A 10984-nucleotide genomic window follows, 5' to 3' on the forward strand; every position below is an offset into this window, starting at 1 on the left:
ATGAAGGCTCAGTGAGGGGATGGGTCTTCCATGAGAGGGATGGGGAGCGGCGGGGGTGATAGGAGCTTCGGTGAGGAGTTTGAGGGGTTGGGGCCCAGGGAGTCCGAGGGGTCTCTGTGAGGGGTCTGGGGTCTGAGAGAGAGAAGGGAACTCTGGACGGGGACAGGAGCTGGGGGAGCTGCAGGGGGCCGCTGTCTGCAGAGCCAGCACCTGCGGCAGGCCGACCCCCGCTCGCCCCGCTCCGCCCCGGTGTCACCCGCGCCCCGAACTGCGGCGCAGGCGCGAACTGAGCCCGCTTTTGCTCGGCTCCCGCTAGCTCGGCGGAGACTGCGGGCAGAGAGGTGAGCTCAGCCCCGCTCCACGCGCGGCCCGACCCCAGCCCCGTCCCCTGGAGAATCCCCGCGCTCTGCCTGCAGCCCCAGTCCCGGGCCGTGTCCCGCCTGGGACTGGACGGCTGCGCGTGAGCCTCGGGTTTGGGAGGTGAGGGTCCCAGGGAAGTAGCAGGGAGGAGAGATAGCACCAGCCCCATCGCCCCTAGATACCTCAGGGTAGATAGGGTGCGTAGAGGCTTCCAAGAACAACCTTCCCACCCCGCGCCAACTCTTCAAACCAAAAACCCACTCCTACCCTTCTCTGCCTCAGTTTCTCTTTAGGGGAAAGGACGCAGTTAGTGTGGACCAGGGGATCTGTGGTCCTGTCAGAAGGAGTGGTGTGGGTGTGGGTGAGAAAGGGAGGGGAAAGTGGCCTGCTTTCCCTGGCCAACACCCTCCACCTACACCCCTCGGCAGGGCGCCCCTTCTCCCCGCCTGGGCAACGCTGGGCGCTGTAGTGGGCGGGTCTGAGGGCCTGGGAAGGAGAACTGGATGAGGCAGCGCAGAGGCGACAGATTCCATCCGTCTTTGGGCCCTGGCCAAAGATCCGCCTGTCACCGTCGTCTATGCCTCCTGCCCCTCGCCTCCTCCGCCGCAGTCTCCCCCGTCGGACAACGCAGCCCCCTCCTCTTCCCGCTCCCTTCCCACCAAGCTCCTCCCGGCTCCCGGCTAGGGACAGCACCCTAGCGGTTCCCATGGCAACCCTCGTCCCCGGTACCTGTGCCGGGTCCTCAGCATCCCCTCTTTTCCTCCCTGCCCCGCCCCCGGCCAGCTAGACCTACTCCCTGCAACCCTAAAACGGGAGAGGGAGGGGCCAGGCCGAGGGGGAGACACTGTCAAGGTCACCTTCCTTCTCCAGCACCAGCGGGACTGAGTGATTACATCTATTTGGAGTGGGGGAAGCCGTAAATTGGAGGGGAGGAGCTGACCCAGGCCAACAGTTCCGAAGCCTCCTCCACCTCTCCTCACCTGCGGTCTTTAATAATGGCCTCCGCACTGAGGTTCCTACCGCCCCCCGGCCCCGTTTATTCTCTCCACCCGGGCCTCCCCAGCGACTCGCCGGGGCTGGTACCGCGCTGGCCGCACCCTCCGCAGAGCCCGCCCCGCCCACCTCCTCCGGAGAGCCCGCCCCGCCCACCTCCTCCGGAGAGCCCGCCCCGCCCACCTCCTCCGCAGAGCCCGCCCCGCCCACCTCCTCCGGAGAGCCCGCCCCGCCCACCTCCTCCGCAGAGCCCGCCCCGCCCACCTCCTCCGGAGAGCCCGCCCCGCCCACCTCCTCCGCAGAGCCCGCCCCGCCCACCTCCTCCGGAGAGCCCTGCCCTCCAGACCCCTCGCCCTCTTCCTCCGAGGGTCCTTCGCTTTTAGTCTCTGCCTTATTACGTTCTATGTCCTGGCTTTTGTTGCTGTTATATTTTTCCTCCTTTTTTCACTCCCGCTCTTCTTTTCCCTGAATTTAAGTGAGGAGGGTGTAGAGCCACGATGTATGTAGGCTTCCTTGGCAGCGATCTTGTGCGCCTTGTAGTCCAAGCAGAACCTCCAACTGTGTGTGTGTGTGTGTGTGTGTGTGTGTGTGTGTGTGTGTGCGCTTTGTGAGCATGTGTCTGTGTGTTAGTTTCTCTGTGCAGGGATTTGAGGACCACATCCGATGATTGGAAGTGATTGGAAGTGAAAGGGAGCTGGCAGGACCTTTATCTTGCCCTTTGGAACAAGCACATTGTTTCATTTTGTAGGAGCTGCTACCGAAGGCTGAGGGTCATCATGGAGAAGAGGGTAAAAGCCCAGTCCTCCCCCAGCACCTCCTGGCTTTGGTTTGGGCCAAACCTGTAGGTGGATACACAAGTACGTTCCATTCCCAAGACCTGTGTCCACTTTTGTGGGTAAAAAAAAAAAAAAAAACATGGTTCTTTGATAGGTTTCTCTGGAAATCTAACAGCCCTTAAGCCTAAGAGCCTCTAATCTTCAGGGTCCCTGACTTTCACTTCCCGTGGAGTCAAAATTTATTGGAATCTAGAGGCTTTCAGTCCTGGGGAGGACCTTTTATAACCTTTCAGCTTGAACTCCAGTCCAACTGGACAAGTGTCAGCCATGACAATTATCCCCAGGAGGGTGTCTGAAGGAGAGCAGAGGATGAGCCACTGTCACTCCAGACATGGAGCCTAACAAGTTCAAGATGGAAGTAATAACAAAAAAATTAGGGCCAGGCTCAGTGGCTCACACCTGTAATCTCAGCACCCTGGGAGGCCAATGTGGGCAGATAATGAGGTCAAGAGATTGAGACCATCCTGGCCACCATGGTGAAACCCCATCTCTACTAAAAATATAAAAATTAGCTGGGCATGGTGCCATGCACCTGCAGTCCCAGCTACTCAGGAGGCTGAGGCAGGAGAATCATTTGAACCCGGGAGGCAGAGCTTGCAGTGAGCCGAGCAAGACTCTGTCTCAAAAAAAAAAAAAAAAATTACTGTACTAATCACAACAGCTACCATTTCACAGCACCAGACACAATAACTCTATGAAATAAGCATGATTATTAGGTCTGTTTTACAGATGAGGAAACTGAGACCCTGAAAAGTGGAAGCACTTGTCTAAGGTCACGAATCCAGGACGCAGTGTGTCCCCGACTCCAGTCCAGGTGGTCAGGCTCCAGAGCCCACAGTCCCAGGTACTGGGTGGCCTCCAGAGTAAACATGCACGTTTATTGACACCTCCAATTGCTGGGCACTGGGCTAAACCCTTCAGTGCATTGGCCCATTCACAGTGTGCTTCGGGAAGGACAGGCTGGGATTCCAAAAGGACAGACTGTGCTGAGTGTGGGGTGTCTTGAGTGGGAGGAGAAGCGGGTGGGACACAAAGATATGGGGGCTTATGAAGGTCACCATGAGCAGCTCCCACTAATCCCTCCCTCTGCCAGCTGCACCTTACCTGCTCCACAGGGATCCACGATGCCGAGCTTCGATCGTTCTTGCGGCTGCAACCGTGGCCCCAACGTGGAGGACGGCAAGTGGTATGGGGTCCGCTCCTACCTGCACCTCTTCTATGAGGACTGTGCAGGCACTGCTCTCAGTGACGACCCCGAGGGACCTCCAGTCCTGTGGCCACGCCAGCCCTGGCCCTCACTGTGTTGGAAGGTAAGGCCAGATGAGCAACTCCTGTGATTCCTCTGCCTTGATGGAGGAAAAGAGTCTGAATTTGAGGCTCAGAGGAAAAAAAAGAGATAACGTAATAGTTAGGAGTCTTGCACATTGAAGCAACCCAACTCCAATGGGTTTAAATAAAGAAGGGAGCCTTCATTGTATTTGTATTTACATACAATTTATTTACATAATTAGTTATCTATTTGTTGTATGTAAATAATTATAGGTGCGGTGGCTCACACCTGTAATCCCAGCACTGGGAGGCTTGAGGTAGACAGATCACCTGAGGTCTGGAGTTCAAGATCAGCCCAGTCAACATGGCGAAACCCTGTCTCTACTAAAAATACAAAAATGGGCCAGGCACAGTGGCTCTTGCCTATAATCCTAGCACTTTGGGAGTCCGAGGCAGGCGGATCATGAGGTCAGGAGTTTGAGACCAGCCTGGCCAACATGGTGAAACACCATCTCTACTAAAAATACAAAAATCAGCCAGGTGTGGTGTCAGGCGCCTGTAATCCCCGCTACTTGGGAGACTGAGGCAGGAGAATTGCTTGAAACCAGAAGGCAGAGGTTATAGTGAGCTGAGATTGCACCACTGCACTCCAGCCTGGGCAAAAGAGAGACATTCCATCCCAAAATAAATAAATAAATAATGAGGAGAAGAGATTGCTCATTTTTTAGAAGAGACCAAAGATTGCATACATCCAGGCAAAGTTTGATCTGGCAGTTCAAACCTTTACACCAAAAACTTTGCAAGGTTTCTTAGTCTTTGGGCTCCTCATGGTGCCCCCACCCTAGTAGCCTGTAAGCTTCAGACTCTCCCCACATATTCCCCAAATAGCCACTACTGTGCGGACCCTCAGATCTTAACCCCACACCATCCAAGGGAAGTCAACATTTTCAGTGGTATTTCCTTCAGAAAAAAATAATAGCCTGTAATCCCAGCACTCTGGGAGGCCAAGGCAGGTGGATCATCTGAGGTCAGGAGTTCAAGATGAGCCTGGCCAGCAGAGTGAAACCTTGTCTCTACTAAAAATAGAAAATTCACCGGGCATGGTGGTGCATACCTGTACGTAGCCTCAGCTACTTGGGAGGCTGAGGCAGGAGAATCACTTGAACCCGGGAGATGACAGTTGCAGTGAGCAGAGATCGTGACATTGCACTCCAGCCTAGGCAACAAGAGTAAAATTGTGTCTCAAAAGAAAAAAAAAGGTCAGGGGTAGTGGCTCACACCTGTAGTCTGAGCACTTTGAGGGGCTGAGACAGGAAGATTGCTTAAGCCCAGGAATTCAAAATCAGCCTGGGCAACATAGTGAGACCTCATCTCTACTAAAAATAAAAAATTAGCTGGATGTGGTGGCGTGGGCCTGGTGATGCCAACTACTCAAGAGGTTGGGGCAGGAGGATCGCTTGAGCCCGGGAGGTTGAAGCTGCAGTGAGCCATGATTGTGCCACTGCACTCCAGCCTGAGCAACAGAGCAAGACTCTGTCAAAAAAAGAAAAAAGAAAAGGAAGAGAGAAAGAAAAATAGCAAGAAATTAAAAACATATTACCATTTACCTTAGCATGAAAAAAGAAAGAAATACTTACGTGTACATCTACCAAAATATCTGCAATATGAGAACTACAAAACCTGAAAGACAGCCAAGAACTAAATAAATGAAAAAATAGTTCATGTTCATGGACTGGAAGACTTGATATTGTCAAGATGTTAGTTCTTCCCAAGCTGATCACTGATTCAGTGCAATCCCAGTCAAAACCTCAGCAAGTTATTTTGTGGACATCAACAAACTGACTCTATCACTTATATGAAGAGGTAGAAGATTCAGGATAGCCAGAAATTTAAAACACCATTTACAAGAGACATGAATAGAAACAATGCTTTTCATTTCCAGAAGTCCTGAAAAGCATTGCATTGGCTCTCACTGGGTCACATGCCAGCCTTGAACTAATCACTACGGTTAAGAAATGGAATATGCTGACTGGCAGGAAGTGAGGTTCATTTCACTTAAATCTTACTGTGGCTTCCCAATGATAGACTGGGGTACCTTGCCAGAGCAGTGAAAAAACGTGAAGAATTGATTTCCATAACAGCCAAGGAGACTAGTCAGCCAGGGTGCACCAGTGGGTCAAGGTGTAGAGGTGGCAATGAGCTGAGTCCCTTCAATGAGCATAGCTCTTTGCTAAATACTCTCGGGAGACTGAGGCAGAGGGTCCCTCCTTCCGCTTTCAAAGGACTTCACTCTAGTGAGGAGGTAAGGTGCCAACCTGTGCAGAGAGGCCAACTTACATAACTTCAGGTAAGGTCTGCAGAGAACACCAGGAGAGGAAATGATCAAGGAAGACTTCCAAGGAAAGGTTAGTGTGTATTTAAATTTCTTAAGCATCTTCTTATTGCCAAGCACTGTGCTTGGGAACTTCCCAAGACTCTTGGGAACACAGAATTTAAGACATGGTCCAGCCGGGTGTGGTGGCTCAGGCTTGTAATCCCAGCACTTTGGGAGGCAGAGGAGGGCAGATCACAAGGTCAGGAGTTTGAGACCAGCCTGAACGATACAGTGAAATTCTGTCTGTACTGAAAATACAAAAATTAGCTGGGTGTGGTGGCATGTGGCTGTATTCCCAGTTACTCGGGAGGCTGAGGCAGGAGACTCTCTTGAACCCGGGAGCAGAGGTTGCAGTGAGCCGAGATCACACACCACTGCACTCCAGCCTGGGTGACAGCACGAAACTCATCTCAAAAAAAATAAATAAATAAAAAGTAAAAAAGTCACGGTCCCTGACCTTGAGGAACTCTCTTAGCTGTAGTTCATTTAGTCATTCAGCAAACATTTATTCAGCCTTTGCTCTGTGCTAGCACATGCTAGGCACAGAAGACTCCTAGTGAGCCAAACAGGCACAGTCTCTGCTCTCATGGGGCTCTCAGTACTGTTGGAGAGGCAGGCATCACTTACATCACAACCAAAATACATGTGCAAGTGTGCACAGTGGTAAATGTACTGAAGAATGAATGGGTACGGAGTTTGCCCAGAGTAAAGCAAGGGATCTGAGTCAGTCCTGGGCTCTCCTCCCTGAGGAGGTGAGGTTAGAGATGAGATCTGATGGTGCATAGGAGTTAACCCAGTAGAGACAGAGAAGGTAGAAAGGACAAGGAGATGAGCTGTGACCCAAATCATGAGAGGGAAACGCAGGGTTGGCTGGAGAAACCCAGTGCTAGGTGGGAGCTGGGAAGGAAATTAAGAGGCCTCAGGATTCCAAATAGAACTTGACAGTTTATGCCTCCTGTCAGTTAGACCCCAGCAAGTATGTTCTGTGATTCCCGTCTCCTAAGGGTCAAGAGGTTACCCTTAAGTATGGTGAAGAGCCAACAGGATCCCTTGGCCGGGGGCCCCTGACTGACCCTGACTGCCTCCTGGTCTGTCTGCTTCCCCTCAGATCAGCCTGTCCTTGGGGATCCTGCTTATGCTGCTGGGTGTGGCAGCTCTGACCACTGGCTATGCAGTGCCCCCGAAGCTAGAGGGCATCGGTGAAGGTGAGTTCCTGGTGTTGGATCAGCAGGCAGCCGACTACAACCAGGCCCTGGGCACCTGCCGCCTGGCAGGCATAGCGCTCTGTGGGGCGGCTGGAGTTCTGCTTGCCATCTGCCTCTTCTGGGTCATGATGGGCTGGCTAAGCCAGGACACCAAGGCAGAACCCTTGGACCCTGAAGCTGACAGCCACATGGAGGTCTTCGGGGACGAGCCAGACCAGCAGTTTTCCCCCATCTTCCATGATGCCAGTGGCCAGTCATGGTTCTCACCACCCGCCAGCCCCTTTGGGCAATCTTCTGTGCAGACCGTCCAGCCCAAGAGGGACTCCTGAGCTACCCCCATGGCCTAAGGAGGAGACAGATCTGGGTTCTGGAACCTTCCCCCTTCTCACCACATCCCCCTCTCAGTGTTTCCCCAACTTCTCCCTTTCAGCACGGTCCCTTTAGAGTCCAACCCCAGGTCAAGTCTGGAGCTCAAATCCCAGTGCTCCTTCCCCAGGGGTGGGGCCCCAACTCATCCGAGATGCCAGCTTTCCTCAAGTCCTCCCCAAACTTCCCACCCACACCCTCTTCCCAAGGCCCTCAGCTGCAGAAAACATCTCCTTCAACCATCCCCACTCTTTCCTCTGGATGACCTTGGGCAAGCCCGTTGCCTTTTCGGGCCATCAGCTCCTGCCTCTCTACCATGAGTGCTTTGGACTGGATTCCTCTTCTCCCCAGGCTTGAGGGCACACACTGCCCTCCATAGACACAGATGAAGGAGTGGGGTCATTCAGCATGAATGTGTCCCAGATGCTCACTTGGACTTCCCCTGCAGGATGTGTGAGACGTTTGCCTCTCACAGTGTGTCTTCTACCTGCATCTTGGCATCAGAGCCCCCTAGCCCACCCACCATAGGCAATTATTAGCCCCAGCTGATAGGTGAGGTGGGTGGAGGCTGAAAATGACATGTCCAAGGTCACACAGCAAAGTGGCATGCCGGAACTAGAAACACATCTTCATCCTCCTCCTGGGCCAGCTCTTGTGCTACAGGTGGGTCAGCCAGTCCCGCGCCTTCCTGGTTCCCCGAGAGTCCACAGGGTCAGGGACAGATTTGGCTCAGAAAGACTAGCTGAAGGCCTGATGTTCCCAGGTGGCTCCGGATTTACTTTAGATATGGATTTAAATGGTCTCTAGGAGCCGGGGATGGGGTCAGGAGAAGTGGCTTGTCTTTGCCTCTGAAAGTCTACCCACCTATAAACCTAGCCCACGAGTCTTGACCGTGACCCTGATAATAAATGTGCCCTCTCCGAGGCACCAGCCCCTCCCTACTGGAGGCGTCGTCTCTCTTTTGTACCACTAGAGGGAGCTCCGATACAGCCGGAGAGCAGCGCTCAAGGCTCCCCTCCCCTCCCTAACCCTCACCCTCAGTCTCCACCAGCCTGAAGGGCCTCCTAGGGGCTCCTCAGGCCGCCCCCACCAGGGAACACCCTATTGTTCTTGTGCCTCACACCCCCTTCCTCATCCTGCACCCTTTCCATCCCACCTTCCCTTTCAATAAACAGCTGGGATGGATAGTGACTTTGTTTCCTTTCTCCCTGGCCACTGGGGCGTGGGGAGGAGAGACACAGACTGTTAGGGGCACCTGCTGAGGGCTGGGCACGACCCATTATTTCTCATTCGCTCCTCAGGATCACTGGTTAAGAAAGAAATTATTGTCTTTGTCTCTTTTTCTTTTAGACGTTGTCTCGCTCTGTTGCCCAAGCTGGAATGCAGCGGGGAGATCTCAGCTCACTGCAACCTCCACCTTCTGGGTTCAAGCGATTCTCCTGCCTCAGCCTCCCAAGTAGCTGGAACTACAGGCGCGCTCCATCACACTCTGCGAATTTTTGTATTTTTAGTAGAGACGGGGTTTCACGGTGTTAGCCAGGATGGTCTCAATCTCCTGACTTCCTGATCCACCCCCTAGGCCTCCCAAAGTGCTGGAATTGCAGGCGTGAGCCACTACACCCGGCCTTACCATCTTCATTTTACAGATGCTGATGATCAGAGAGGTGAGTCCTTTGCCTAAGGCTTCCCCGTGGTGGGTTTTATTTATTTATTTATTTATTTATTTTTATTTTTGAGATGGAGTCTTGCTCTGTTGCCAGGCTAGTGTGCAGTGGCGCCATCCAGGCTCACTGCAACCTCCACCTCCTGGGTTGTCTCAGCTTCCTGATTACCTGGGACTACGGGCACATGGCACCTCGCCCAGCTAATTTTTGTATTTTTAGTAGAGACGGGGTTTCACCATGTTGCCAGGATGGTCTCCATCTTTTGACCTCTTGATCCTCCCGCCTCAGCCTCCCAAAGTGGTGGGGTTACAGACATGAGCCACCCCGCCCAGCCTGTTTTTCTTTTACTTATTTATTTATTTATTAGAGATGGGGTTTCACCATGTTGGCCAGGCTGGTCTTGAACTCCTGACCTCAGGTGACCACCCACCTCAGCCTCCCAAAGTGCTGAAATTACAGGAGTAAGCCACAGCGCCCAGCTCGTTTTTGTTTTTAATTCTTTTTATTTAAGTAGCCTTTAGGATACAAGTGGGTTTTGGTTACATGAATGAGTTCTATAGTAATTCTGAGATTTTAGTGCCCCCATCACTCAGTCCCCAAGGTCCGTACACTGTACACAACAGGCAGTCTTTTATCCCTCACCCCCTGACAGCCTCCCTGCACTCAGTCCCCAAGGTCTGTAACAATCGCTCTGTATGCCTACCCATCCCCATAGCTTAGCTTCCACTGTGTAAGTGAGACCTATCATATCTGGTTTTCCATTCCTGAGTTATTTCACTTTGGATAATGGCCTCCAGCTCGATACAAGTCGTGGATTTAAATGCTTAGCCTAGGTGGAGCGTGGTGGCTCACCCCTATAATTCCAGCACTTTGGGAGGCCGAGGCAGGCAGATCACCTGAGGTCAGGAGTTCAAGACCAGCCTGACCAATATGATGAAACCCTGTCTCTACTAAAAATACAAAAATTAGCCAGGCATGGTGGCATGGGCCTGTAATCCCAGCTACTCAGGAGGATGAGACAGGAGAATCGCTTGAACCTAGGAGGCGGAGGTTGCAGTGAGCTGAGATGGCATTATTGTACTCCAGCCTGGGCGACAGAGCAAGACTGCATCTAAAAAAAAAAAAAAAGCTTAGCCTGATTGGCCTATTGCCTGAGAGTGGAGCACTTGTCTTTGGGTGGGAAGGAGATTTCTCAGTCACCTTGGGAACCCACTTCTCCTAGTTCTGAAAGGAACGTGAGGGCCAGGGTGTGGAGAGGGGGCTGAAGCCAAAGGTAAGATCTTTTGCAGGCCTGGAAGGGTAGTGAACCCCTTTTGGCACTCTCCAGGGGCTGAGCCTGGTTCTTAGTGCCTTATGGAATTCAGGAATTCATTTAACCAGGACGACAACCTCTGAGGTGGAGACCATTATCCTCAAACCTAGTTTTTCTGAGCTCCAGGCTGTGTTTCTGTCTGTAGTCACCTGGATGCTGAATTTAAACTCAATTCTCCCAAACTGTTCTCTTTACTGCTGCCTCCCCGACCAAACCGGGCCCTCCTATGCTGCCCACATCTGAGAGGGTAGCGGTCCCATCCTTCTGGCTGCTCCAGCCAAAACCTCCCCTTTCCTCACACCCTGAATCCAGTTCATCAGCAAGTCCTGTCAACTCAACCTTGGAAATCTATCCTGTACCTAACCACTTCTCAAGAGCCCCATGCCTGACTGTGGTCTGAGCTACCATGGCCTCCCATCTGGATCACTGCACCAGCTTCTCCCGGTCTCCTAGCTTCTGACTTTTGAACCCCACCCTACCCCACACCTCGACTCCCCAAGTCTAATTGCTACCCAGCAGTCAGACAGATCTTGTTAGAACACAAGTTAGGTCATGTTCCTCCTCCGCTCCAAACCTTCCCACGGCTCCCACCTAACTCAGAGTAG

The 10984-nt window shown here is 52.6% G+C and overlaps 1 protein-coding gene across 6 annotated transcripts; it reads left to right on the top strand.

Annotated features, from left to right (window-relative positions):
* The first annotated feature begins 294 nt into the window (after nt 1-294).
* NRSN2 (neurensin 2) lies at nt 295-8590 on the top strand. Of its 6 annotated transcripts, none has more exons than XM_035298186.3 (5): nt 295-341; nt 2102-2210; nt 2906-3033; nt 3283-3499; nt 6941-8590. In XM_035298186.3, exons 4-5 carry the CDS (start codon nt 3314-3316, stop codon nt 7364-7366), a joined length of 612 nt encoding a protein of 203 aa, XP_035154077.1. In that variant the 5' UTR covers nt 295-341; nt 2102-2210; nt 2906-3033; nt 3283-3313; the 3' UTR covers nt 7367-8590. The 6 variants fall into 6 exon arrangements, with proteins under 6 accessions (XP_035154077.1, XP_035154076.1, XP_017827362.1 ...); XM_035298185.3 differs by having other exon boundaries at nt 3305-3499; XM_017971873.4 differs by having other exon boundaries at nt 2919-3033; nt 3305-3499.
* The last annotated feature ends 2394 nt before the right edge of the window (nt 8591-10984 follow it).

This window comes from Callithrix jacchus, chromosome 5, assembly GCF_049354715.1.
Source record: "Callithrix jacchus isolate 240 chromosome 5, calJac240_pri, whole genome shotgun sequence".
Taxonomy (NCBI): Eukaryota; Metazoa; Chordata; class Mammalia; order Primates; family Cebidae; genus Callithrix; species Callithrix jacchus.